Source organism: Podarcis raffonei, chromosome 11 (assembly GCF_027172205.1).
Source record: "Podarcis raffonei isolate rPodRaf1 chromosome 11, rPodRaf1.pri, whole genome shotgun sequence".
NCBI lineage: Eukaryota > Metazoa > Chordata > Lepidosauria > Squamata > Lacertidae > Podarcis > Podarcis raffonei.
In genome coordinates, this window is record NC_070612.1 from 64,555,755 (window position 1) to 64,582,243 (window position 26,489).

The 26,489-nt window shown below is 41.7% G+C and overlaps 1 protein-coding gene across 4 annotated transcripts in view; it reads left to right on the plus strand.

Annotated features, from left to right (window-relative positions):
* The window catches only part of LOC128423062 (transient receptor potential cation channel subfamily M member 3), a 365,948-nt gene that overhangs the window by 280,933 nt on the left and 58,526 nt on the right, over positions 1-26,489 (plus strand). For all 4 annotated transcript variants that reach the window (XM_053407777.1, XM_053407778.1, XM_053407779.1 and 1 more), the window contains exon 9: positions 14,983-15,055. In XM_053407777.1, coding sequence (XP_053263752.1) covers positions 14,983-15,055 — 73 coding nt within the window. The remainder of the gene's footprint in view (positions 1-14,982; positions 15,056-26,489) is intronic.

Below are 26,489 nucleotides of genomic sequence, written 5' to 3' on the forward strand. Positions count from 1 at the left end.
TGTTGCAACCTATGCCCACGCCGGGAAGGCCTTGGGATGTGGTGTCTATGGATTTTATAACGGATCTACCATCATCGCATAGGCAAACAGTGATCTTTGTGGTGGTTGACATGCTAACCAAGATGGCGCATTTCATACCATGTGCCAAAATTCCGACCGCGCAGGAAACTGCAAAGATGTTTTTAGATAATATTTTTAGGTTGCATGGTTTGCCATCACAAATCATTTCAGATAGAGGGGCCCAATTTACATCACAATTTTGGAGAAGGTTAATGCAGTTACTAGATGTGGAGCTAAGCCTCACGTTGGCGAGACACCCGCAAACCAATGGGGAAGCTGAAAGAACGAATGCAACACTACAACAATATCTGATGTGTTATGCTGGTTATCAGCAAAGCGGGTGGTTAGAGAAGCTGAGTCTAGCAGAGTTTGCGTATAATAATGCACTGCATGTGTCTACGGGCAGAGCCCCATTTGTGGCAAACTATGGCTTGCACCCAAGGGCATTCCCAGGTCAAGAGGAGCAGTTAGCAGTACCAGCAGCAGAACAAATGATAGAGGAGTTGAGGTGCATTCATGAGATATTGAAAGAGGATTTGGAAGAAGCTAAAGAGGCTTACAAGAAAGCTGCAGACAGGCACCGGCGAGTTGGGGAAGAAATCCAAGTAGGGAGCTGGGTATGGCTGTCTACCAAGGGACTACCAATACGAGGGAGGTGTAAAAAGCTAGAACCAAGGAGATTGGGACCTTTCCAAGTAAAGGCTCAAATTAACCCAGTTGCTTTCAAGCTTCATTTACCTGAAAATATGAGAATACACCCTGTATTTCATAGATCTTTATTGTCAGTGTTTGTACCAGCGCATAAGTATCAAATTTCAAGGGAACCACCTCCTTTTCCCACCATGATGGGGGAAGAGGAGACCGAAGTGGAAGAGATATTAGACTCGAGAATAAGTAGGAGGAAATTACAGTATTTGGTTGCATGGAAAGGGTTAGATGAGTCTGAGAACTCATGGGAACCAACAGAAAAAATTAACGTTCCGGAATTGCAGAGAGAATTTCATAGAAAATATCCCCACAAGCCAAATCCCCATAACTGGCATCTTCAAGAAATTTTTGAAGAGACAGATAGCGAGCAAGAGGAGTTCATAGGGTTCGGTCCTTCAGAAACAGAGGAGAGCGAGGAGGAGGAGGAAGGGGGGCTTAGGGGAGGGGGTGATGTCAGGGAAGAGTTAGAAGTTTTCAGTTTATCAGAGGGAGAAAGCATTCCCCAAGGGGGGGAGGAGAGCAGTGAATCTAATAGAAGGGAGCAAGAGGAACAACAGGGAGGGACCGGCTGTTCCCAGGAAAGGCAAGGGTTCAGTTCTAGCTCAGATTGGGAGGAGGGGAGATACAGGCCAGCTCTAGCCAGGAGGTTAGAAAAAAGAGCGGGAAAGCGAAGGGAAGGGCGCCTTCGCCATTTTGAGGGTGGCTGGTCATGGAGAAGCAGAGCTCAGAAGGTATCTGAAAGAAGTGACTCTGAGGAATAATAGTTAAGAACCGTTTATAAGAATGTTTTGTTAATACGCAATAAGAAGTTTTATAAAAGAACAAGAAGCATTTGTGTGGTGATCTGAAGAGGACAACGACCAGTCCTGACATTTGGTTTTTGGCTTTACAGAAGCTGGTAGGACAAAGCCACAGTAATAATTTTGGAGGCTGAAATGTATTAAAGGCTTCCCAGAACTCCAAGAACACTGAGTTGGTGAGAGTCATTCTGAAAGACATGATAGAATCTGAGTCGCCAATGCCACTACAGTGGTACCTCGGGTTAAGTACTTATTTCGTTCCGGAGGTCCGTTCTTAACCTGAAACTGTTCTTAACCTGAACAGTTGGGCCTCCTGCTGCTGCCGCACCGCCGGAGCACGATTTCTGTTCTCATCCTGAAGCAAAGTTCTTAATCTGAAGCACTATTTCTGGGTTAGCAGAGTCTGTAACCTGAAGCGTATGTAACCTGAAGTGTAGGTAATCCAAGGTACCACTGTATTAGCTAGTAAACCTCAGTAACCGTCCACAATATTGATGTCAAATTTCTTTTTATATTATCTGGGAAAGGTCTGATGAGCCCATTTCCATTCCAAAATTAATTCAGTCAGGGCTCATAAAATGACACATAAGAGCTAATGTTGTATCCACAGAAAACAAAACTGCTGTAGGTGAAACTGCAGACTGTGAATGATGTCTAATCCAGGGGTGTTGCTGTCAATGAAGATGTCTCTGTTACCATCAATGAACTCTTGTTTGTCTGGGCAAAGCCACCACAAAATGACCCATAATGAGTTGTCATAAATGATAAAGCAGTGATATTGAGCAAATGTTACAGCTCAAATTAAAAATCATCACAAGTCACTCACTTGTCATTTAGGCAGCCGTGTGTAAGTAGCTGCCTGACTGTGGCCTGGCCTTCGGTCATGTGGGTTGGCCTTTTCTTTCTAACTGTGCTGCTGGCTTCAGTGAATATAAGAGCACCATTCTGTTAAATTACTTATGGTCACACAAGGAGTATAGCATCTAGATCAAGGGAAGTAATAGTGCCACTGTATTCTGCTCTGGTCAGACCTCACCTGGAGTACTGTGTCCAGTTCTGGGCACCACAGTTCAAGAAGGACACTGACAAAGTGGAACGTGTCCAGAGGAGGGCAACCAAAATGGTCAAAGGCCTGGAAACGATGCCTTATGAGGAACGGCTAAGGGAGCTGGGCATGTTTAGCCTGGAGAAGAGGAGGTTAAGGGGTGATATGATAGCCATGTTCAAATATAGAAAAGGATGTCACATAGAGGAGGGAGAAAGGTTGTTTTCTGCTGCTCCAGAGAAGCGGACACGGAGCAATGGATCCAAACTACAAGAAAGAAGATTCCACCTAAACATTAGGAAGAACTTCCTGACAGTAAGAGCTGTTTGACAGTGGAATTTGCTGCCAAGGAGTGTGGTGGAGTCTCCTTCTTTTGAGGTCTTTAAGCAGAGGCTTGACAACCATATGTCAGGAGTGCTCTGATGGTGTTTCCTGCTTGGCAGGGGGTTGGACTCGATGGCCCTTGTGGTCTATTCCAACTCTATGGTTCTATGATTCTATAAGGACAGGAATTTAGATAGCAGATGCATGCCTACTAGCATTCAGAGAAAGACTGTTGAGTCCCAGGAGCACACATCCATATTAAGGAAGCATGGGAAAGCATTTAATTAGTCTCTAGCTAAAGGCAAACAAGAAAATCCCATCTCTTTTTGGCATGCATGAGAGAAGAAGCTCCTTCCCTGTCCGTTTTGCATGTTAGATTTTATTTACTCATTGCCAAGAGCAGAGAGTTGTGGTTGTGTTCCTATTAGCATCCCATAATTGTATAGTATGTTGTAGTCTTTTTGCAAAAGCCCATTCTTTTTTTCTTGTTTCTTTTTGAAATAAAAAAATTATTTTCCAAAATAATAAAACTTTTAACCACAATAACTAGATACTAGTGTAGTTAAAAAATACCATAAAAAACAATGCAAAATAATCATAACCATAACTGGCTTATCTTAATAATATTCAAGCAACTGAATAGGGCAGTTGACATAAAAAGGTCTTCAAGAGTCCCCTGCAAGTGAATATCAAGGATACCTCCTGAATATCAGCTGAAAAGTCTTCCACAGCACGGGACTGTGACCCTCAATTCCCAACTTCCGTTGAAGCCAGTCAGGCTTCTGAAACACAAGGGACAACTAGAAGTGGTTTGGAATGAGAAATAGTTCACAGGTCTGTTTATCTGGGTGCCATTTACCCACACAACTTTATTCCCATCCATGGGAATTCTCCTCTTTCCTCTTCCCCTGGGGAAGGAGAATAATAGGGAACAGCAGAAGATACTTTCTGCACATCCCCTGCTGCTGCAGCTGCAGCACCACTGCTGAGATCAGATCCACAGCCCCCCACTCCCAAGCTGCCTTTCCCTTTTTAAAAAACAAACATGGTAGATTGAATGCCAGGCTTGTTAAAGAGTGCTTCAAAATGCTGTAGTGTGGAAGTTATTAAATCAGCCCTCCCCGACGGGCAGTTTTCTTCTGACTTTAGGCTGGTTAGTTTTCTCTCTGTTGCTGTTTTTGGGTTCCCTCTCTCAGACCAAATCCAGTGCTCAATTTCATGGAGTCTTGGGCTCCATTAATGTGCATGCAGACATCTTGTCTTTCTTTTTTTGTTCATAAGTGAAGCATAACATGAAAAATTCAAGTCAGTTTGGAAGCTGGCTATTCTAGGTGACTCTGGATTTTTATAAATATGTGGCACTGATGCACCGTAATAACCTTGAGATGCCACAACCCAGTGCTGGTGGTTGGGTTTACAAGCCCAAGGACCATGCAGGAGTAAATGGGTTGTGCTTCTGGTCTCCAGAGTGCAAAGAAGGCCTGTAGGAAGGGCAGGGAACAGGGTCTCATAGGCATTGGTCACTTGTGCATGATTTAATATACATACCTGCCTCAGGTTAAGAACGGTTTTAGGTAGCCAGAAATAAGGAGTTTAACCAAAGGGGACTAAAATAAGCAAAATAACACCAAATAAGTATCCCAATTTTTTTCAAAACAGACAAGGCATCTCTTGTCAATTTTTTCAATAATGGATGGATGTTCATAGGAAGTGTTGTAAATTTGTGTCAGACATAGAGAAATTGTGCCTGGGAACTATTTGAATTTGCCAGCATTAGAAAGCTGCCTATTTGTAACTATTCTCCGGTTCTTTTCGTATCTACACTTGCTGCTGAAATGAAACATTGCAAGCAGCTCTTAGATTCCCCCATGACCTTCACAACAACTCTATCAACAAAGCTTATCTTGTTCAGATGTTTCTGCTGGATCAATACACCAGATCTTATCATATGCAAAGTAACTGTTTGAGGATGCTTGATAACCTTAATTCCCATGGAAAGAATATTCTTGTCAAGTAAGATACCATGCATAAATTCAATGACAGTCCATTGCTGTAGGGAGAAAAGGGGGCTGGGCTGGGATATACTGCCTTATTTTTCCTTTAATATACTGTATTGTTGAGTTATTGTCCCCCTTTAGCATGCTGACATGCTGGAACCTCCCAAATATTTAATCGTTATTTAGATTTCAACATTAAAAGAAGCCAGTACTGTGACTGAATTTTGTCAGTTCAAGATAACACCTCAAAAAGTTTAATGCTACATTTTTATGAATAGAAAAATAAAAGGATTATGGTATTTGTGAAGAACCTATAATTAGGCAACAAAGAAAGAACTGCTATTTTAAGCAAGCGGTTTTTCCGATTGCTTAAATAACAGGCATATAACCTACATAAATAGATTGTTATCATGTTTTGGTAGCTTATCATGCTTCTAGTATTCAGGGCTAACTTGGATATTTTCCAATGTAGATCTTCAAGTTTATAAAGAGCTGCTTAATATTGGCTGCATTCAGACATCATGCTAAACCACAGCTGGAGATGGCTAGGGCCAGTCCTTAGGAAGTCTTTCACATGATGCTGCCAAGAGCCACTCACAACCTTCCCCTTCCCAACGTGGCCACAACTGTGCAACACTTTTTTCTGCTTACGTTTCATAGATCTATAACCTGAATTCTATGGATTTTATATATCTATGGACTGGGGCATGCATGTTGGGTAGATTAAGGTGGTGGGCAGCCACTGCAAATGGGAGTCAAATTTGCTCCCATTCCAAAGATGCACCATTGCCCGTCCACAGCTGAGACACGCCCCCCCCGGGGCAGAAATGGTAGCACAGGTGCACCAGGCTAGTCAGGACCCCTTCAGAGTCCTTGGGGGCCTCAGGCAGTACCCAGCCTGGCTGACCATTGGTCCTGGGGCAGCCCAGTCAGATGGGTGGGGTATTATTATTATTATTATTATTATTATTATTATTATTATTATTACAGGACGTCCCTATTTTCATCAGAGAAATGTTGAGGGCATGCTCTTTATTTGCTAATGGAAGTGGGGAACTTTGGAAGCAACTTAGAAAGGAATATTTTAAAGGTCCAACAGCCTGTATTTCCACACTTTACTTTGCTGCATATTTTGTGATTTTAAATCTCTCACCAAATACAGTGGTACCTCTGGTTAAGTACTGGTACTTAATTCATTCCGGAGGTCTGTTCTTAACCTGAAACTTTTCTTAACCTGAAGCATCGCTTTAACTAATGGAGCCTCCTGCTGGTGCCGCACCGCTGGAGCACGATTTCTGTTCTCATCCTGAAGCAAAGTTCTTAACCCGAGGTACTATTTCTGGGTTAGCAGAGTCTGTAACCTGAAGCGTATGTAACCTGAAGCGTCTGTAACCCAAGGTACCACTGTAGTACTTTCCCCATACCTGGATCAAGGCATCAAATCACTTTACTATCACTGCATAAGTACCGAGGGCACACAAGACAATTCTAGACCTCCTTGCTGCTTTCAGATTGCCAATCCTACTATAACATACAAATTTGCCAGATTTTGCACAGCAGCTCAAGATGCAACGGATGTGCCACACTCTTTCACGCTCTTTCACTCTTGTCTGATGTTCCTAACCCTTCTTTTAGACTTACTTAGATTCTTATGGACTTATATATATATATATTCTGTTTTAACTCTTTTTAGTGAGTTGTGTTTTTTTAGATTTTTAATGATTTTAAATTATTGTACCCCTCCCTCCTTATCAGGGCCAGATTTAGGTTTGATGAGGCCCTAAGCTACTGAAGGTAATGGGGCCTTTATATGTCCAGCTGCCCTTTGTCAACAAATTATCACTGTTTTTTGTGTTGAATATATGCTATATATGCCCATTACTTACATCATAGGAGTCTACACAACACAAAACACTGTTGCTGTGTGTAGTGTTATTGTATTTGTTTTTTATCTTATGTTTTGGAAATATACATCCAGGTTTTTTCCTTTAAATTTTTTTTGGGGCCCCAAGAGAGTGGGTCCCTAAGCTATAGCTTGTCTAGCTTATACGTAAATCCAGTGCTGCTCCTTATGCTGGTCTACAGCTGTAACATAGTGTTGGTTTTGATTGATTGATTGATTGGATCGAGGCATCAAGGAAACTCTCCTTTTATTTTACCATATTTATTCTGCTCCCTTTCACCAAACCAACAAGAGTTTCTAGAGTGTGAAGGGCCACCCCCCCCCCCGGGAGCATTTTTGGTGACTCACAACCAGTGATTTTTCCGGGGGGGGGTACGCAGGGGGACGCATACCCCAAAACATTTTGTGAATCTAAGTTTGGTCTCATTGAGGGCAGTATTTCAGTGTGAGTAGGAAAATGAGAGTACCCCTCAACATTTTTTTAAGAAAAAAAGCACTGCTCACAACTCTGTTAATACAGTGTATCCACATCCAGCCCCCCAGCCTAGACTCTGGGGGGGGGGATTCAAAGGCTCAGAGGATACTCAGTCTCTCTTTCGGCTGAGGGAGCAGATCCATGTCGGGCCTGGCCTGCCTCCTTCCCTCGGGGCAGAGAGGGCTCCGTTTTCTTTTTTCCTTTTTAAATTTGTTTTTTATTTTTTATCTATGTCATTTTAAATTGTAGTTGATATTAATGCTGTATTCTTAGTTTTAGATTTTATGATTTATGTGGAAATTGTTTTCCATTAGGTTGTGTACCTTTTGATGTACTTTAATTATTGTTTATGACTTCTGTTACGTTGGTAATTATGTAAATCTTGTCCTGTCGTAAGCCGCCATGAGCATTGTTCTACCTATGAAAAGGAAGCATACAAATAAGACGACGACGACGATGATGATGATGATGATGATGATGATGATGCTGTATACTCTCCTAATCCCTACCATGGGAGAGGGACTCTTCCATAGGGCAAATACTTACCATCTCACATAAAAGTTTCCTTTAATTATTATTTAAATGACCATTAAAAAATAAGCTATATCTGAATATAATTAGCCATGTTTTCCACTGTGTCAAGCTGGTTTATATATCTGTATTCACTTCTCACAGTATCTTTCCCAGGAAAAATGTCACAGAACTAGAACAATTCTAGAATTTATAAAACATGAGACAAACATCTTAAAATATATATTTTTTGGAATGCTTCTTAAAATATGTGCTGGCAGCAATCACAGGAATGTTTTTTCCTCCTAGAGTACATGTTGCAATGGGTACTCTCTAGAGAGTTAGTAATCAGTAATGGTTTTACCTAGAATTTAGGTTACATTTAAGAGGTAACAATTCAATGTTTTATTCAAAGTGCTGCTCAGATCCTTTTTTGCTATTAACCTACTTAAGTCTGTTTTTGTTGTGCAGAGCAAACCTGAAGGAAGCTTGATCTTGTTATGTTTTCAGGGCATCTAAGAAAATCAGTTTCTTTTGACAACAACAGCTTTCTTCTGAATTTAAAATATTCAGTGAGGTGACATTTATTAGTCTTGTCCTGCTCCCCAACTCAAAGCTAAGACATATCCCTATTTTCTGATGCCACTGATTTCGGGTTTCCATCCCTCCAGCTGCTTCCTGGGACCTTAGGCCCTCATTTCCACTATTTTCTTGGTGCCTTTTATGTCTACTTACCAGTTAGCTTTCCTTCCTTTCTTCCTTCCCTTCCAAGTCAGCTTATGCACTGTGGGATTTGCGTAGGTCCTTTCAGGGGCAGAGACCCATTTGCAGGTCCAGGTGCTGTGTAGCTGTGAGCCGTGAGGTCAATGCATGGTGAAGTTGCGGTAAATGCAGTATAGTACAACCATTTTGGGATTTAAACAGGGCACAACTTTATCAGATGTCAGCAGATTTGGGTGCAGGCATTGGGTATGTATCCTGTATCAACCAGCCTGCTGTTGGTTGATTATTTCATAGAATCATAGAATCATAGAGTTGGAAGAGACCACAAGGGCCATCGAGTCCAACCCCCTGCCAAGCAGGAAACACCATCAGAGCACTCCTGACATATGGTTGTCAAGCCTCTGCTTAAAGACCTCCAAAGAAGGAGACTCCACCACACTCCTTGGCAGCAAATTCCACTGTCAAACAGCTCTTACTGTCAGGAAGTTCTTCCTAATGTTTAGGTGGAATCTTCTTTCTTGTAGTTTGGATCCATTGCTCCGTGTCCGCTTCTCTAGAGCAGCAGAAAACAACCTTTCTCCCTCCTCTATGTGACATCCTTTTATATATTTGAACATGGCTATCATATCACCCCTTAACCTCCTCTTCTCCAGGCTAAACATGCCCAGCTCCCTTAGCCGTTCCTCATAAGGCATCGTTTCCAGGCCTTTGACCATTTTGGTTGCCTTCCTCTGGACACGTTCCAGTTTGTCAGTGTCCTTCTTGAACTGTGGTGCCCAGAACTGGACACAGTACTCCAGGTGAGGTCTGACCAGAGCAGAATACAGTGGCACTATTACTTCCCTTGATCTAGATGCTATACTCCTATTGATGCAGCCCAGAATTGCATTGGCTTTTTTAGCTGTCGCGTCACACTGTTGGCTCATGTCAAGTTTGTGGTCAGCCAAGACGCCTAGATCCTTTTCACATGTAGTGCTCTCAAGCCAGGTGTCACCCATCTTGTATTTGTTCCTCTCATTTTTTTTGCCCAAGTGCAATACTTTACATTTCTCCCTGTTAAAATTCATCTTGTTTGTTTTGGCCCAGTTCTCTAATCTGTTCTCTAATCTATTTGGCAGGGTTAAGAATTGTCCTGTAACATACCGTACATCAAATTGGAAAGACCCCTCCAATCAGCATTTTGGGAGTGCTCTGGCCCATCAGCCCCCATCTGGGTGTCCAAATAGAAACACCCTCCCCTGGATCACTTCAACAGGATGCCCTGATTCCTCGGACCAGGTTTTGGGGCTCCTGACGCACCCCCCTGCGTCCACTTTGACTAAGGATCCAACCCAATGCCTTATCTGCCATCAAGTTCTGACAATTGCTATGAGTTGGCAAAAAACCCAATATTGTCTGAAGGCAAATTCCTCCCTGCCCCCAAACACTGTGACAAAACAGGGTGAGAAATCCGGCATGACTGGGATGGAGTGCAGGGCACAGCTGGCTTAAATAGCCAGGGAGTGGACCAGAGGGGATAATTTTTCCTCCTGCTGCTCCCAGAGCCACATGCCCCAGCTCACCCACGATGGGCTGCAGTCGCGGAGGAGCCCCAGCAGCCAGCATGGCTGGTGGAAGAGGAGAGACGTCTGCCCCTGCCCTCTGCTGAAGCCCAAAGTCTGCCCAGCACAGCCATGCCAGACCGCAACCACCTCTCCCCTCAAGCAGCCACTAGGCAGTCCTTACACGGCTGAAATGTGGCTCTGAGCCTCTCACTTCCCCCTCCTGGCTGGTAGATTTGGAGGTGCGGGGGGAGCAGAGCTCTGTGGGGCATAGCACCCAGGACAGTGAGGTCATAGGAGGGAGAAAGTGGGGTGGCAGTGGCAGTCAGGGTGGCACACAGTGGGAAGGGAAGCAGTCATGGCAAGGAACATCAGAAATAGGTGCAGGGCCCCCTCAATGCTGACAAATCTGATATACTTACTGCATTTTTCTTCTGAGCAGTTTATTCTTCAGCATTTGGTTTGTGTGCGTGCCTGCGCGTTCTCTTTCTCTCTCTCTTTCTCCTCCTTATGTTGCTGCCAAGGGAAATTTACACTAAAATATTCAGGCATACCCAGCTGAATTATAAATGCTGAGCAAAACTGGAATAGAAGCTGCTCTTCTAGTTAGAGGACCATAATGTATTAATAACCCTGACTATAAACAGAAGCAGTTCACTGTCCGCAAGCAGTGTCTATTGTTAATGTTAAAGCAACTTGCATTTACGAGACACCTCAACTAGTTTAAATAAAGATGAACAATTATAATTCTGGACCAAACATTTGTTCACCCTGAATTCCTATTGCCCATCTGAAGCAGAGCTCTGAAAGGGCATCATAGGATATGCCAAGATCACTCAAACATAACCTGCAGTGCTTTAGGATTTCATCTTCTACAGGGAGGACTGAAAGCTGATTTCCATTGTTTCTGCAGCTTATCTTGCATCTTTGGATTTCTGTTTTCTTGATAGCAGACTCCCATCAATCTTTGACAGAAAGAATAAATTTGCTTCCTTACCTCCTGAGACTGATAGAATAAAATGAGTTTTAGTGTAGTCTTATGCTTACTCCGGATACATTATCACTCCTTGTGCTTTCAAGAAGATGGCAGGATGTAATTCATCTTTTCCTTCTTTATAAGGAAACTGTTCTACAAAATGTTGGAATATGCATATTAAAACAAAATCAGAAAAAGCAACAGCTATGTTGGGGCTGGGCATCCCAGCTTGGGCAGAGCATCTAGACAAAAGGAAAGATCTGGAACATTTTGTTCCATAGGGTTCTCTTAGGGCATTGCTAAGGAACACAACAGATTCTAGCAGAAGTTGTAACCATCCATCATGAAGATGGAATATTTATTTACTTCACTTAGATGTATAGCGGGACACAGGTGGTGCTGTGGTCTAAACCACAAAGCCTAGGACTTGCTGATCAGAAGGTTGGCTGTTCGAATCCTCGCGATGGGGTGAGCTCCTGTTGCTCGGTCCCTGCTCCTGCCAACCTAGCAGTTCAAAAGCACGTCAAAGTGCAAGTAGATAAATAGGGAAGGTAAACGGCGTTTCCGTGCGCTGCTCTGGTTCGCCAGAAGTGGCTTAGTCATGCTGGCCACATGACCCGGAAGCTGGACGCCGGCTCCCTCGGCCAATAAAGCGAGATGAGCGCCACAACCCCAGAGTCGTCCATGACTGGACCTAATGGCCAGGGGTCCCTTTACCTTTACCTTTAGATGTAACACTTGTCTTGTTACTAAAGCTTGGAATGGGAAACAGCTCTCTCATACTGATTTATTCTTCAAAGCTCCATTACTTTGGTGCTAAGTCTATGGCATCTCCTAGGAGCCAAAAATGACAGTGTGTCACTAGGAGAATTTTCACTGTGACCACAGTGCACAGGCAGGTGGAATCCTTCCTTCCTCATCCACAATCCCAGTGGAAATCTCCTCTCTCTCCACACACACACACACACACACTCCCCACATGAGTGTTAACCTTAAATAAATTATCCCCTTTGCATCACTGGGAGTTTCCCCCCTAAGATTAATAGCAGAGTGGGTGGGGGCAGCCAAGTGTTACATAACACCAGACTCGTCTGACAGACGTTTACTGCTCAGCCGCAGATAACTGATTTATTGGACTATCTCCTCCTACTGAAGAAATGTTCAGTTGTGTGGACTGAATGATGATTTGCTTCCTTTCATTGCATATAAGCTGAAGCAAATGGCCCAAGTTTAGTGAATATTGACATTTTTGCATGTGAATATTGCCACCCTCAGACAAGTTATATTTCATACATACACTGGTGAATTCTTGCATAATTCATTTCTGCATATCCAAAAAGTGGGGAAATCTGTATCTGTTTTGCAGGTGTATGTAGCATTCGTTTAGGACTCTCAAAATACACATATCAAGGTCAACCGTTGCTGCCTTCTTGCATTTTGCTATCTATTGTTCATTTTTGAATCATTTTGATTATCTTAAACATTTGTTGATGTCCCCTTTCTTCATCTATACCCTTAATCTCCCCTTTTTTTAAAAAACTCAGAAAGGTTTGTGACCTTGCTTTAATTTTTAGTAGAGCAATAGTCTGTTCTTCAAGAACAGTGTAACTTGTTTGCAGAAGGAATTTGTCATTTTAGGTGTGCATAATGTGATAGTCAGCCCTGACTTCTGTATATCCAGAAGGCTGGGAAGAGCAAACCTCTTTCTACCATTTGCTATATTCCATGTCACCCTCGTCATCATTTTTCCAAACACCAAAAAGGCAGGAATGGGGTTGTTTGGTTGGGCAGGGGAGGAGACAGTTTTGCTTGTGTGTCTGCTAAATGATTTGTAACAGTTGAGCTGGTGCGCTCCTCCTGCTGGTTGCATAAGATACAATAGTCTTGTTGCTGTGACAACGCTGCTGATCCCCTTAACTGGCTTAATCCCAGGGAGCTGAGTAGTGGAAGGGAGTTGCTACAGGGCTGGGTGCTGGCCTGTCATCTCTACCTTCTACTCCTTTTTCTGCTGGACAATTATCCTCTGCTTGGAGGGTTTGTCAGCCTGATGCAAAGCACATTTAAAGCACGTGGCCTCCCCCAAAGAATCCTGCACTCTGCCTCTCACAGAGCTTATAGCTCCCAGGATTTCAGGGGGAGGCAACGTGTTTTAAATGCACCATGTGTCAAGCAATAGTCAAGATGTTTGCCGTATCTTCATTTGCAGTGCTATTTTTCTAGAAAAAGAGGTTCCAGAACTCACCATGAACTCCCTCATACTCTTAGAATGGTAATGGTACCCACCAGAGAGGGACTGGAACTGAGTTCCGGCGAGTTCCGGCTGGAAAAAAGGCCCTGCTTATTTGTTCTGCAATGAAAGAAGAAAATACATCTGATTAAAAAAAAATTACCTGGCCTGCTAGTGCCATGAAATTATTAAAGCAGACTCATTCTTCAGATTATATACAGTGGTACGCCGGGCTAAGAATTTAATTCATTCTGGAGGTCTGTTCTTAAACTGAAACTGTTCTTAACCTGAAGCACCACTTTAGCTAATGGGGCCTCCTGCTGCTGCCGCGCCGCTGGAGCACGATTTCTGTTCTCATCCTGAAGCACTATTTCTGGGTTAGCAGAGTCTGTAACCTGAAGCGTATGTAACCTGAAGCGTATGTAACTCGAGGTACCACTGTATATGTGTGTGTCTGTGTGTGTGTGTGTATTCATACGTCACGATTTCCTAATCTTTCCTTTATTGGGATAACGGCTGTCAAGAGCCCTCCACAATTTGAATGTGTTCTTCTTGGGAGATGTAGCGTCTGGGGAAGTGAGAACAAAGAATAAGAGGCCTGGCCTGGGCTTAGTTACAGAACTCGGCAAAAGGTTTTGGTTCCTTGCACGCACACACACTGGATTTAAAAGGGAGGGGGCAATTACCCCAAACTGGGTAGAGAGATCTGTCCTCCACTGACCCCTCCCACAGATATTAGGGGATCCCCTCATCCCACTGCAGCCCCCAGCCCTTGATATTTCATAGTATGGCAGTATAGAAATACTTTTGTTTTTAAAAAATGTATATTTTTATGCATAAATAAATAAATAATATTTTTAAAACAGACAATTCTTAAGATGCTGAATTTAGTAGTTATAAAAGCATCGGAGTATCATGGCACCTTCAAGATGAACACATTGAATGCACATTGTATTCAAGTTTTAAAATAAATGATTTATCATTGTTTTGCTAAATGGTGCTAAACAGTGTCACCACATATGAATGAAGGAGTGCAGTGGTAGTGAATTATCTCACCACTGCCAAAAACTCATGTAAGTGAAGTTCACATTTCTACAGCAGTTAGGTCAGCCATTAGTAGCTTTCCCAACTTCTTGCTCTCAACAACTGCCAAAGTAGAACGAATCATGAGTTTTTCACACTACTATATAATAGGTTCCATATAGAATTTTCCTTTCTGTTTTGAAGCTTCAAGACTTTTCTATTTCTGTTAAATATTTATTACTGCTGTGTAACGTCTCCATTTCTTGATGAATTATTGGACCTTGGAATTATGATTTGCATTAATGCTAGGCAGTGAACACAATACCTATAAGGCACATTCAAAGCACATTCTTTCCCTCAAAGAATTCTGGGAACTGTAGTTTGCCCCTTACATAGTTATAATTCCCAGCAACCCTTAACAAACAACAGTGTCCAGAATTCTTTGAAGGGGGAAAATTTGCTCTGAATGTATAACCTGTAGGCAGCCAGTTGGGTTTGCCCACGGTATCTCTGTATTTCAGATTCTTCAGGGCTGAATATAGACAGACAGACAGACAGACAGACAGACAGACAGACAGACAGACAGACCTGGTGGTATTGTGTTCATTTAAGTGCCACATTTAAAATATTAAAAATGTCTAATGAAAAACATTCTATTCTTGCATTCCAGATTACAGTGTTTCGCATGGGATCAGAAGGACACCAAGATATTGACCTGGCCATCTTGACAGCTTTGCTAAAAGGTAATACAGTGGTACCTCGGGTTAAGAACTTAATTCGTTCTGGAGGTCTGTTCTTAACCTGAAACTGTTCTTAACCTGAAGCACCACTTTAGCTAATGGGGCTTCCTGCTGCCGCTGCACGATTTCTGTTCTCACCCTGAAGCAAAGTTCTTAATCTGAGGTACTATTTCTGGGTTAGCAGAGTCTGTAACCTGAAGTGTATGTAACCTGAGGTACCACTGTAGTGTTTTCTGCACAGAAAGTCCTTGACAAATTTACACACATTTCATCAGTCCTGCATTGTATGATGCCTAAGTAGCAAACTTTAAGTATCCCAAGGTATGGTGTGAAGGTGTAAAAGGTTGCTAAAACGAAGCAGGTTTGGGACTGGTCAGTGTCTGGATGGGTGCCTGCCTGAGAACCAAGTGGGCAATGCCTTCCATGTACTTGGTTCCATTATGGGGGAAAGATAGGATATGGGTAAAAGGTAAAGGACCCCTGGATATTTAAGCTCAGTCAAAGGCAACTATGGGTTCTGGCGCTTATCTCGCTTTCAGGCCAAGGGAGCCGCCGTTTGTCCACAGACAGCTTTCCAGGTCTTGTGGCCAGCATGACTAAACTGCTTCTGGCGCAACGGAAGCCAAAGTGCACGGAAACACCATTTACCTTTCTGCCACAGCAGTACCTATTTATCTACTTGCACTGGTGTGCTTTCAAACTGCTATGTTTGATATTGATATTGTGAGAGTCAGTGTGGTGTAGTGGTTAAGAGCGATAGACTTGTAATCTGAGGAACCGGGTTCACTTCCCCGCTCCTCCACATGCAGCTGCTGGGTGACCTTGGGCCAGTCACACTTCTTTGAAGTCTCTCAGCCCCACTCACCTCACAGAGTGTTTGTTGTGGGGGAGGAAGGGAAAGGAGAATGTCAGCCGCTTTGAGACTCCTTCGGGTAGTGATAAAGCGGGATATCAAATCCAAACTCTTCTCTACTCTACTTCTTCTTCTAGGTTGGCAGGAGCTAGGACAGAGCAAAGGGCGCTCACCCTGTCACGGGGATCCAAACTTCTAATCAGCAAGACCAAGAGGCTCAGTGGTTTAGACCACAGCGACAATCACAACAAATATTTTTACCCTCGAAAAGCAGAGACAGCTCAGATCAGATTAATTTTCATTATGTTAACATCATGAGAGCATATGATTGATATTATTGTGAATCAGGAAGTTCTGTTATGCAAAGCATCTCTCCTGGTGGATAACAATGTGGCCAACATGCAGCCAAATATTATATGGCTCCAAGGCAAACACAAAGGCAGTACCAGATTCAAAGTCACATAAATCCAGAGCTAGCTGTTCAAGAGATCCAGAATGTGAGTCAGACCCACTGACAGACTGATGCTGTCAATCTGGTACTTCCTGAATGCTTGCTTCTGAACCATTGTATAATATTTACTCAAACTGCATTTTAGTGATATTATTACTGCAAAACAGATGCTCTGTTGGGCAAGAGGTAGAAAGTGAAACTCTGTAGTCCCTTCTGCAGTTTCAAGGGACCCATCAGTATGTGGAAAACAGCACTCACAGCATAGGGGACCAACTACTTATCTAGCTACATGCCATGGTGGTCTTAGTTTCCCAAAACAGAAACAGAATCAACAAGAGAGTTTGTGCACCTTTTAGTTGTCTTTTATTACAATAGGTAATAATTATTTATTTGACATGACAGATTCAAGCAATGTGATATGCAATATCTTTCACTCTACACATATTGTTTCTGTTTCTGGGTGTATTTTTAAGCCAAAGGCTGTGAGTTTGGAGGAGAGGAGAGAGTGAGTGAGTTGCTGAGTCATTATTTGCTGACCATTTTTCAACAAAAAATCACTCTCCCAAGCTATTTTTTCACCTAGTAGACAATTCCCCCAGGTTTTATTTGTCGGGGGGGATGGACCCAATTCTACTATTTTATTTTTATTTCATAAAAATCAATCACTGCTTGATTGAAAAAACAAACAAACCTCAGAGTGCTTTACAAAAAAACTAGTCTTTAGCTAAAAATGACCAGAAGGGCCTTTTTCTCTCTCTTCATCCATTCCCTTCATGAACTCACAGCCCACTAAGAAACTTTTGTTAATAATAATAATAATCCTACAGAACTCCCTTCAATGTGTGTTTTGAGACCCAGTGGTCCTCCATTTATAGCTCTCTTGTCATGTTAGGGTCTGGGAGGGTCCTCATCCCTGCTGAGTTATAAGAAGGGCTACCATCCTAGTAGAGGGGTCTTATTACTTTATTATTATTCCCCCGGTCTTTTCCCCCAGCATGATTTGCAAGGCTGCCCAAATCCTTACAGCGTCTGTCCTGTTAATATCTGGAGAGCAGCACGCTGGGTGATGCCTGTGTTTTTCCGTCTAATCCGCTGTTGTGCTCACTGGAGCATATTGCTAAGCTTACCTGCACCGGATGCATCCTCTGTATTCCTCCTCACTTGTAATTGTGCCATGAATGATGCTCAGAAGGCTTCCATCCTGCAGCTGCTGAGCACATTTGCTCCCATCCTCTTTGTGCAAGGGGCAAGGAGTGTCAACCATGAAATGGTTGTATGATTGCTTTTGAATCTAAAGTGCAAGACATTAGCATAGCATAGTATGTGGAACTGAGAGGTGGGCATTTTTACATTCTGTAAAAACCAGAACAGCACAGCAAAGCAGCCTGTCCCTCTTCCCACCCCCCACATCACGGCACAGAAGCCAGAGCAAGGAGAGATCTGGAAGATCCTAACTAGTAAAATAGGCTGATGGCTCAGGTGGCTCAGATGGCAAGTGGCTCAGGTGGAGATGAATGTGGAGGAGTCTTGAGTATTAGCTTCCTTTCTTTACAAGTGGATACGGTGCATAGTGTTGTATTGTTGAGTCTTTGATAAAAAGGCAGAAAGCATTTGCCAAAGAATCAGGCTTGCAATTATGCTTCTTACCTTATATCCTAAACAAAACTACTTTGGACCCTACACAGCTGGACAGAACTACTTTTTATTCCTTGCTTTTGCAGGAGAGGGATTTCCCCGCCATTGTATGCCTTCAATCAAATTGGATATGCTATTTAAAAAAGAAACAAAAATGAATACTGTGGAATAAACCAGAGATTAGATTAAAATGCATCCATAGTGCCTGATGCTTAATAGAAACATGCAGCAGAAGCAGAAGCAGCAAAGATTGTGATTTGCTCTGTTGTAACAGTAGTATGATGTAAATCCACCCCAGAGGCACAGGGTAGAAAAAGCAGCTTTCTAGCACAGATAGACAAATGAAGGGGGTATCCTAGCAACAACACAGAAACCATGTGATGTTTTTAGAGCATTTTTTTTTTGCCTTGATAAGGTTTCGTTCCTCTTGAAATCTAAAGGGAATGTAAAACAGAGGATCAAAGAGCTTCCAGATGATTGACTAATTTAAATATGAAGAGGGGGGAATGTAGAGCTCATATCTGTGAAATTCTGTTATATCTGCTCTAATCATCAAATCATAAATTTGAGTAATACATAGGAGATCTATGCCCTAGTAGCACTTGTGAAATTTCTTGACCACAGTTCCTTCTTGCTTCAACAAACAGTTTCTGATTGAAACCTGCTGATGGCACTTTTATTTTACATAATATTTAGTTATTTGTGTTTTGTTTCTTTTGAATATATTTTATATTGCATATAAAATATGCAGTATAAAAGAACCAAGGTGGTGTTTACCACAAATCAAAACAATAAAAATGATAGCATCATAGAAAGACTGAAAAAAATATATCAGAGCTCATCAGGAATCTCAGCTAAAGCATCCATGACAGATAGCCATCCAGCCTCTCCTTAAAAACCTCCAAGGAAGGAGAGTCCATAACCTCCTAAGGGAGACCGTTCCACTGTTGAACAACTCTTACTGTCAATCTTCTTTCTTGTAACTTGAAGCCACTGCTTCAACTCCTACCCTCCAGAGCAGGAGAAAACCAGCTTCCACTATCTTACATTGACAGCCCTTGAGATATTAGAAGATGGCTATCATATCTCCTCTCAGTCCCCTCTTTTCCATGCTAAACTGATGGACAGTGTCTTGCAGTAAATAGAAAGACAACGCAGAGTCAAAAGTCCTAACACAATAGAAAACTTCCATCTGGTTCTCTGCATATTCAGACTCCTAAACAATGACTGATTTGTCCTAAGTCTCTCATTTTGAATTGTTTTTTCCCAACTGATTAGCCACTTTTTGAATTTTACCTGTGGAACTACCCGCCACCATCAGGTCATCCACAAAAATCAATAAGGTAAAGGTAAAGGTACCCCAATCAATACCAATATGTAATTGTCACCTGATCCCCTTGTATATAAGTAAGAGTCAGCTATGTTTCTTTTAAAACCAAGGCTTAGACAATCGTTCCAGGATTTAGCACTTTGTTTGAGTCCATAGACAACCTTGTCTAATTTCCATACCAAATCATTCCCTTCCTCAAACCCTGGGGGTTGTCGCATGTATATCACCTGATCCAGAGGAGCATTCAGATATGCAGAAATAATGTCATAATGATTCACTTCTAATTTCTTGGCAGCTGCAACTGTTGAAGCAAGCCTTACTGATTCTGCTTTGGCAATCGTGTAAAAAGCTCATCAAAATGAATTCCTGATTTTTGTGCAAAAACTTTTGCTCCAGTCTTGTTTTAAAACGTGTGTCACCAGACACCAGAGTCTTCCTTTTAAAGACCCATCTACTAGAGATTAACTTTTCACCTGGTGGCAGTTTGGCTAGTGTGTATACCTTGTTTTCTTTGAATGATTCCAGCTCCTCCTTCATGGCATCAAACCGCTGGGTTTGTTCCTTAGGAGGTAACTCCAGAACCTGGGCAAAGTCCTGTGGCTCTGAATAATTAGCATGACACACTCTTATTTCACCAAAAGTCAATCTGTCAGGGGTATGCCCTTGGTAGTCTGTTTGCAATTACCACTGGGCTTTCCTCCTCCTGTTCCTCCTGCTGTTTTTCATTCTGTAGCTCGTCTTCCTCCTGTTCACTAGATGAACACTTTGTGAACTATCAGATTTTGGGGAAACATCTCCCCCTCCTTCCTGCCTTTCCTTTGCAGCTGCCTGTCTGAGAGGCTCCTGTTGCTGCACTAAAAGAGGTATTAGAACACTAGGAGTAGACAAAATTGGGTATCTGGGCAAAGTGGAAGCAACAAGCACAGAGTCTTGAAAGAATTGGGGCTAAAACTGATGTCATGGAACATAGCTGGTTGGCATTCAAAGCAGAATAATAAACAGCTGATGAACTATTTTGATCAACTTGATATTATTCTGCTACAAGAAACATGGCACAATGACTCTATAACAGGCATCCCCAACCTGCGGCCCTCCAGATGTTTTGGCCTACAGCTCCCATGATCCCTAGCTAACAGGACCAATGGTCAGGGATGATGGGAACTGTAGTCCAAAGCTTCTGGAGGGCCAAAGCTTGGGGATGTCTGCTCTGTAATGCTTAACAGATACAAATATCACTCATTGACAGCCACTCCCTCAACAAAAGGCTGTGGGGCCAGTGGGGGTCTAGCATGTTTCATCTTCACAAAGTTGAATTCAACTACAACAGCCATGATTCTATGCAATCCGTTTGCAACTGTTGTCTTGTTTTATAGTTTTGAAAATATGTTTAATGCTGATTAACATCTACATAAAGGTAAAGGTAAAGGTACCCCTGCCCGTACAGGCCAGTCTTGACAGACTCTGGGGTTGTGCGCCCATCTCATTCAAGAGGCCGGGGGCCAGCGCTGTCCGCAGACACTTCCGGGTCACGTGGCCAGCGTGACAAAGCTGCATCTGGCGAGCCAGAGCCGCACACGGAAACGCCGTTTACCTTCCCGCTAGTAAGCGGTCCCTATTTATCTACTTGCACCTGGGGGTGCTTTCGAACTGCTAGGTTGGCAGGCGCTGGGACCGAGCAACGGGAGCGCACCCCGCCGCAGGGATTCGAACCGCCGACCTTTCGATCGGCAAGCCCTAGGCGCTGAGGCTTTTACCCACAGCGCCACCCACGTCCCTAACATCTACATGCCACCTTGTAAAAAAAAAAAAAAAAATCTACTGTAAATACTATCCAGACAGAACTAGAGTTACCCAAATCCCTGGAATCCCTATATCCTACTGCAGTGTTTATCACTGCAGGGGATTTTAATGCACATATGGGAGCCAATAATGTAAATTTGTACACCCATTATAATTAGAGTCTGGAACCAGATATTTACTTAGTCAGCGGTACCTCTTGTCAGTCTAAAGATCAGAAATGTAATTATTCAGGGCTTTGTTTAGCCCAAGTTGTAAGGCGGGAGGGGCTTGCTAATATTAAACGGTATGACAGAGGGCGATCAGCCCAGGGAATATACCCACTTTACAAAGCATGGAGGCAGTGTGATAGATTATATTGCCATCTTGCGATTTGCATATAAGTTTGCCAGGGAGTTTGAGGTGGGCCATAATATTGAAAGCGATCATCTTCCTCTAACAATGGTACTAGTAGGCCCAGTATTTAACAATTCTTCCCCAAAAACTCAATTTATCTCTAATGCAAACGTCGGTGTGACTGCAGGCAATAGAATTAAGTGGATGCCAGTACTCAGTCTAGCACTGACTCACCTTCTTCAAGCAGATGATTTAAGGACTATTCATACTGCTATCATCTCAGCTACCTTTGCTGCTGAGGTTATGAATTTATTTAAGATCTTGACTGACAGGTTGCAAGACTACTTGAGAACTGAGATCAAGAACAGTGGCTCAATAAGATCAATGGGATCTTCCAGCTGGTTCAACAAAGAGTGCAAGCAGGCTAAAAGCCAGCTGAAGAGAGTTTACTGTAAATATATGAACTCTAATTTACCCCTCTTCATTAATGAATATGTTTCCCTCAGACAGAAGTATAAACTTCTGCTAAGATGGGGGGGGGGCAGAAAGCAGAAAAACATGCTTGGCCTGTCACAATCTGCCTCTTCTGGCATACAATATCAGGCCTGCTGGAGGAGGCTTGTAATGTTCCAGTGTGTACTATTGGACCCAATGAATGGATGCAATATTATCATTCACTCCATCATGGGCAGGATGATGAGGTCAACCTGCTGGAGTTGTTTCCTGAAGTTTGGACCACAGCGGTAGTCATCCCTTTCTTCAAAAGGGGCCTTGCATCCAATCCGGTTAGTGATAGACCAATTAGTTTGCTACCTGTAATTAGCAAATTATATGCAAAGCATCGTTACAATAAGTTAGTTGATTGGATAACTGATGAAGCTATTCTTGCCGAAGAGTAAGCAGGATTTAGACAAGGCAGATCCACTGTAGACCATTGCTTTGTACTAGTCCGTTTTATAGATAAGTCTGTTAAGAAACCAGGTGGTGTGCTATATGCAACTTTCATTGATCTGAAAGCTGCATTCAATTCAATCTCTCGAGTAAAACTGTGGGATAAGTTGAACTCTTCAAGTGTAGTTAAAAGATTGTTGTTCTTGACTAAATGTCTATATAAAAACACTGTGCTGAAAGTGCATTGCTCTACAAATGGGCAGTTCACAGGATCTGTTCCAGCCACAAGGGGAGTTAAGCAAGGTTGTATCCTAGCTCCCACAGTGTTTAATTTATATATAAATGATATTGTCCAGAGTTTAACATCTCCAAAGTATCACACCCCTAAATTGGCCACAAAAACCACCATCTCTATATTATTATACGCAGATGATGCGGTACATCTATCTCAAACAAAAGTGGCCTAAAAAGATTGATGAGGGCATTCGCAGGCTACTGCCAAAGGGAACAGCTGGCAGTGAATTACAAGAAAACTAAAGCCATTGTGTTTTCAAGAAACTATAGGGCCCATAGATGGTATATCAGTTGAATCAGTTGATGGAACAAGTTAAAGTCTTTAAATACCATGGCCTTATTTTCTAGTCAACAGGGTCATGGGGATCACATCAGAAATATGCAAAGCAAAAAGCTTCACAAAGTGCCAAAATTCTGACACTTTTTCCATACAAAAGGTAGCAATCACATACCATCAGTCCTTGAAGTGTTTAAAGCTAATCTCCTAGCACAGTTATTATGTGGGACTCAGATTTGGACCTTGGATCTACTGAAGCTGTTCTATCTAAGTTCCTATGGCAATTTTTTTCTGTTCCATCCTGTGTTCCAAATGCTTCATTGAGCTTAGAGGCTAACCTCCCCTCTGTTGAATTACAGATTTGGTGTAGGATATTATTGGCTTTGGCTAAATTTAAACCCTACCAGTCTATTACCCTTATTATCATAAGATTGTCATGAGAGCCCTCCATAAAGGCACCCTCTATCCCTGCTATCTCCATACACTCTAATAGGAATCGCCATGATACATTATCGAATGCTTTTTCTGCATCGATAAAAATTAATGCTGCGGGGATTTCATTCTTCTTTTCCAAGTATTCAATGATATTTATTATATGTCTGACATTGTCTTTTAGTTGTCTATTAGGAAGGAATCCAGCTTGATCCATATGTATTGCCTTTTTTAAGTAGCTCTTGAGTCTAATTGCCATTATCTCAGCAAATATTTTATAATCGTTGTTGAGAAGTGATATCGGTCTATAGTTTTTTAAATTTAGTTTATCTGAGTCCACTTTAGGTATCAGCGTTATGTGAGCTTCTTTCCAGGAGTCCGGTATCTTCCCTCCTTGTAGAATATTATTCATAACCTCACATAACACTGGGGCTAAGTATTCTTCAAGAATTTTATAATATTTGGCCGATAGGCCATCTGGGCCCGGTGCTTTCCCTAGTTTCGTTCTCTTTATTGCTTCATGGACTTCATCTACTGTTATACACTTATTCAATTGAATTTTCTCATCCTCCGTTATAGATGTTATTCTGTTATTTTCTAAATATTTTCTTATTTCTGGTATATCTTCTTCTTCTTTCTGGTAGAGTTTTTCAAAGAATTTTAGGAAATTTTCCTTTATTTCATTTGGTTCTTCCTTTCTTCTATTTTTATCTTATTAATCACATTTTGCTTTTTGCTTTTTCGTAGTTGCCAGGCCAGGAATTTCCCTGTTTTGTTTGCTGATTTGAAGAATTTTTGCCTCATTAATTTAATTCTCCATTCGACTTCTTGGTTGATTAGCATTGAATATTGTGTTTGTAACAATTTGGATGTTTGTTTGGTCTGTTCATCACTAGGGTTTATTATTAATTTTTTCTCGCATTCTCTTAATTGCGTCAGGATTTCATCTTTCTTTTATTCTCTTATCTTTTTTCTATAACTATTTTGTTGGATTAAAAAGCCTCTTAACACCGCCTTGCTGGCGTCCCAGACTATATCAATATTTGTCTCTTTATTAAGGTTTAAGTCAAAGAAGTCTTTTAAGGTTTTCTTTGCCTTCTCAATTACCTCTTCGTTTTCAAATAAATATTCATTCATTCTCCATCTGTACACACCCTGAACTCCACATTTAATTTCCAAAGATATTGAGTTATGATCAGAAAGGGTTCTGGGTTGCATTTCACATTTTTCGACTCTTGTTGCTAATTCTCTTGATACCCAGATCTGGTCTATTCTACCCCAGCTCTGGTGCGGCTCTGAAAAGTGTGTAAATTGTTTTGTTAATGGGTTTTTGTGTCTCCAAATGTCCATTAAGTCTAAATTTTCTTCGAGGTTTTTAAATGATCTTGGTAGTTTTCCTTGACTCGATTTTTTCTTTTTTGCACTTCTGTCTAACTCTGGTATTGGAACTCCATTTAAGTCACCTAGTAGGATCAATTTATGAGGCTCTAAATCCAGTAATATTTGTTCCAGTTTTTTTAAAAATTCTGCTTTGTTTGTGTTTGGGGCATAAACATTTACCACGTTTAGTTTTTCTCCCTGGTGACTAATCTGTACCCCCACGATTCTCCCTTCCTCATATTTACAAATTAATTTGGGGTCTCCTTTTTCTTTTGCATATATCACCACTCCTCTTTTTTTATATATATCTGAGTTGATAAATTCAGTCCCCAACCTTTTATTTATCAAAATATGTTTGTGTTTTTTAGCCACATGTGTTTCCTGACAGCATGTCACATCAACATTCTTTTTCATCAAAACCTTCAGAACTTTATTCCTTTTAGATTTATCATTTAGACCGTTCACATTCCAAGATAGGATTTTAAGAGTCATTGTCGTCTACGTTTATTTTTTAGTTCTTATTACACTCGTGCACAAGCTTATAATCTAATTTTCCTGTTCCTTGTAATTTCTTCCTCGGTTTCTTCCTCTTCTTCTCCTTCCTCAGTCCCCTCTTCCTCTTTTTCTTCTTCTTCTTCTTCTTCCTCTTCTTTCTCTCTCTCTCCCTTCTCCTTCCCCCTCTCTTTCCTTCTCTTCTTCTCTCTCACCTCTGTGAATCTCTCTCCCTCTTCCAACCTTTCTTCCACTTTCCCAAGCAATTTACTCAAATCAAAGAGCTAAACTGATTATTAACAACAATTTATCAGATACATTCAATATTTCAAAGGGCACAAGACAAGACTGCCCCCTGTCTCCGCTTCTTTTTATAATGGTGCTGGAAGTAATTGCGAATAAGATAAGGAAAACATCTGAGATACGAGGAATTAGAATTGGGGTGAAAGAATTCAAACTGAAAGCATACGCCGATGACCTGGTAATTACAGTTGAGGACCCGGCACAGAGTATTGACAAAGTTCTGGTACTTTTAGAAGAATTTGGGAAAGTAGCGGGCTTTAAGCTAAACAAAATTAAAACAAAAATGATGGTTAAGAATATGGGAGAAGATTTAAGGAGACAGTTAGAACTCCAATCGGGAATTAAAGAAGCAAAAAAGATAAAATACCTAGGAGTGTGGCTAACGATGAAAAATATAAACCTAATGGCTGATAATTATACAAACACTTGGAAGGAAATCCAAAAGGAATTAGATACCTGGAATAGGATAAAACTCTCCTGGTCAGGCAGAATGGCTGCAATTAAGATGTGCATATTACCGAAACTCCTATTTCTATTCCAAAATGTCCCAGTGATTAGAGGAAGTGCAATATTCAAAAATTGGCAAAAAGTCCTCTCTAAATTTATATGGCAAGGCAAAAGACCGAGAATCAGATTCAAATTGTTAACGGACAGAAGAGATAGAGGAGGATTCTCGGTCCCAAATTTAAGATTATATTATGAAGCCGCGTGTCTTTGCTGGCTTAGAGAATGGGTTACTTTAAAGAATACAGATCTGCTAGATTTAGAAGGCTTCAACCTAAGATTTGGCTGGCATGCTTATCTCTGGCAGAACAAGGAAAAGGTGCATAAAGGCTTCTCAAACCACATCATCAGAGGAACACTATTAGAAGTGTGGGGAAAGAATAAGAAACTACTGGAAAAAAATACCCCATGGTGGTTATCGCCTATTGATCTATTAACTATTAAAAAAACAAACATGGAAGG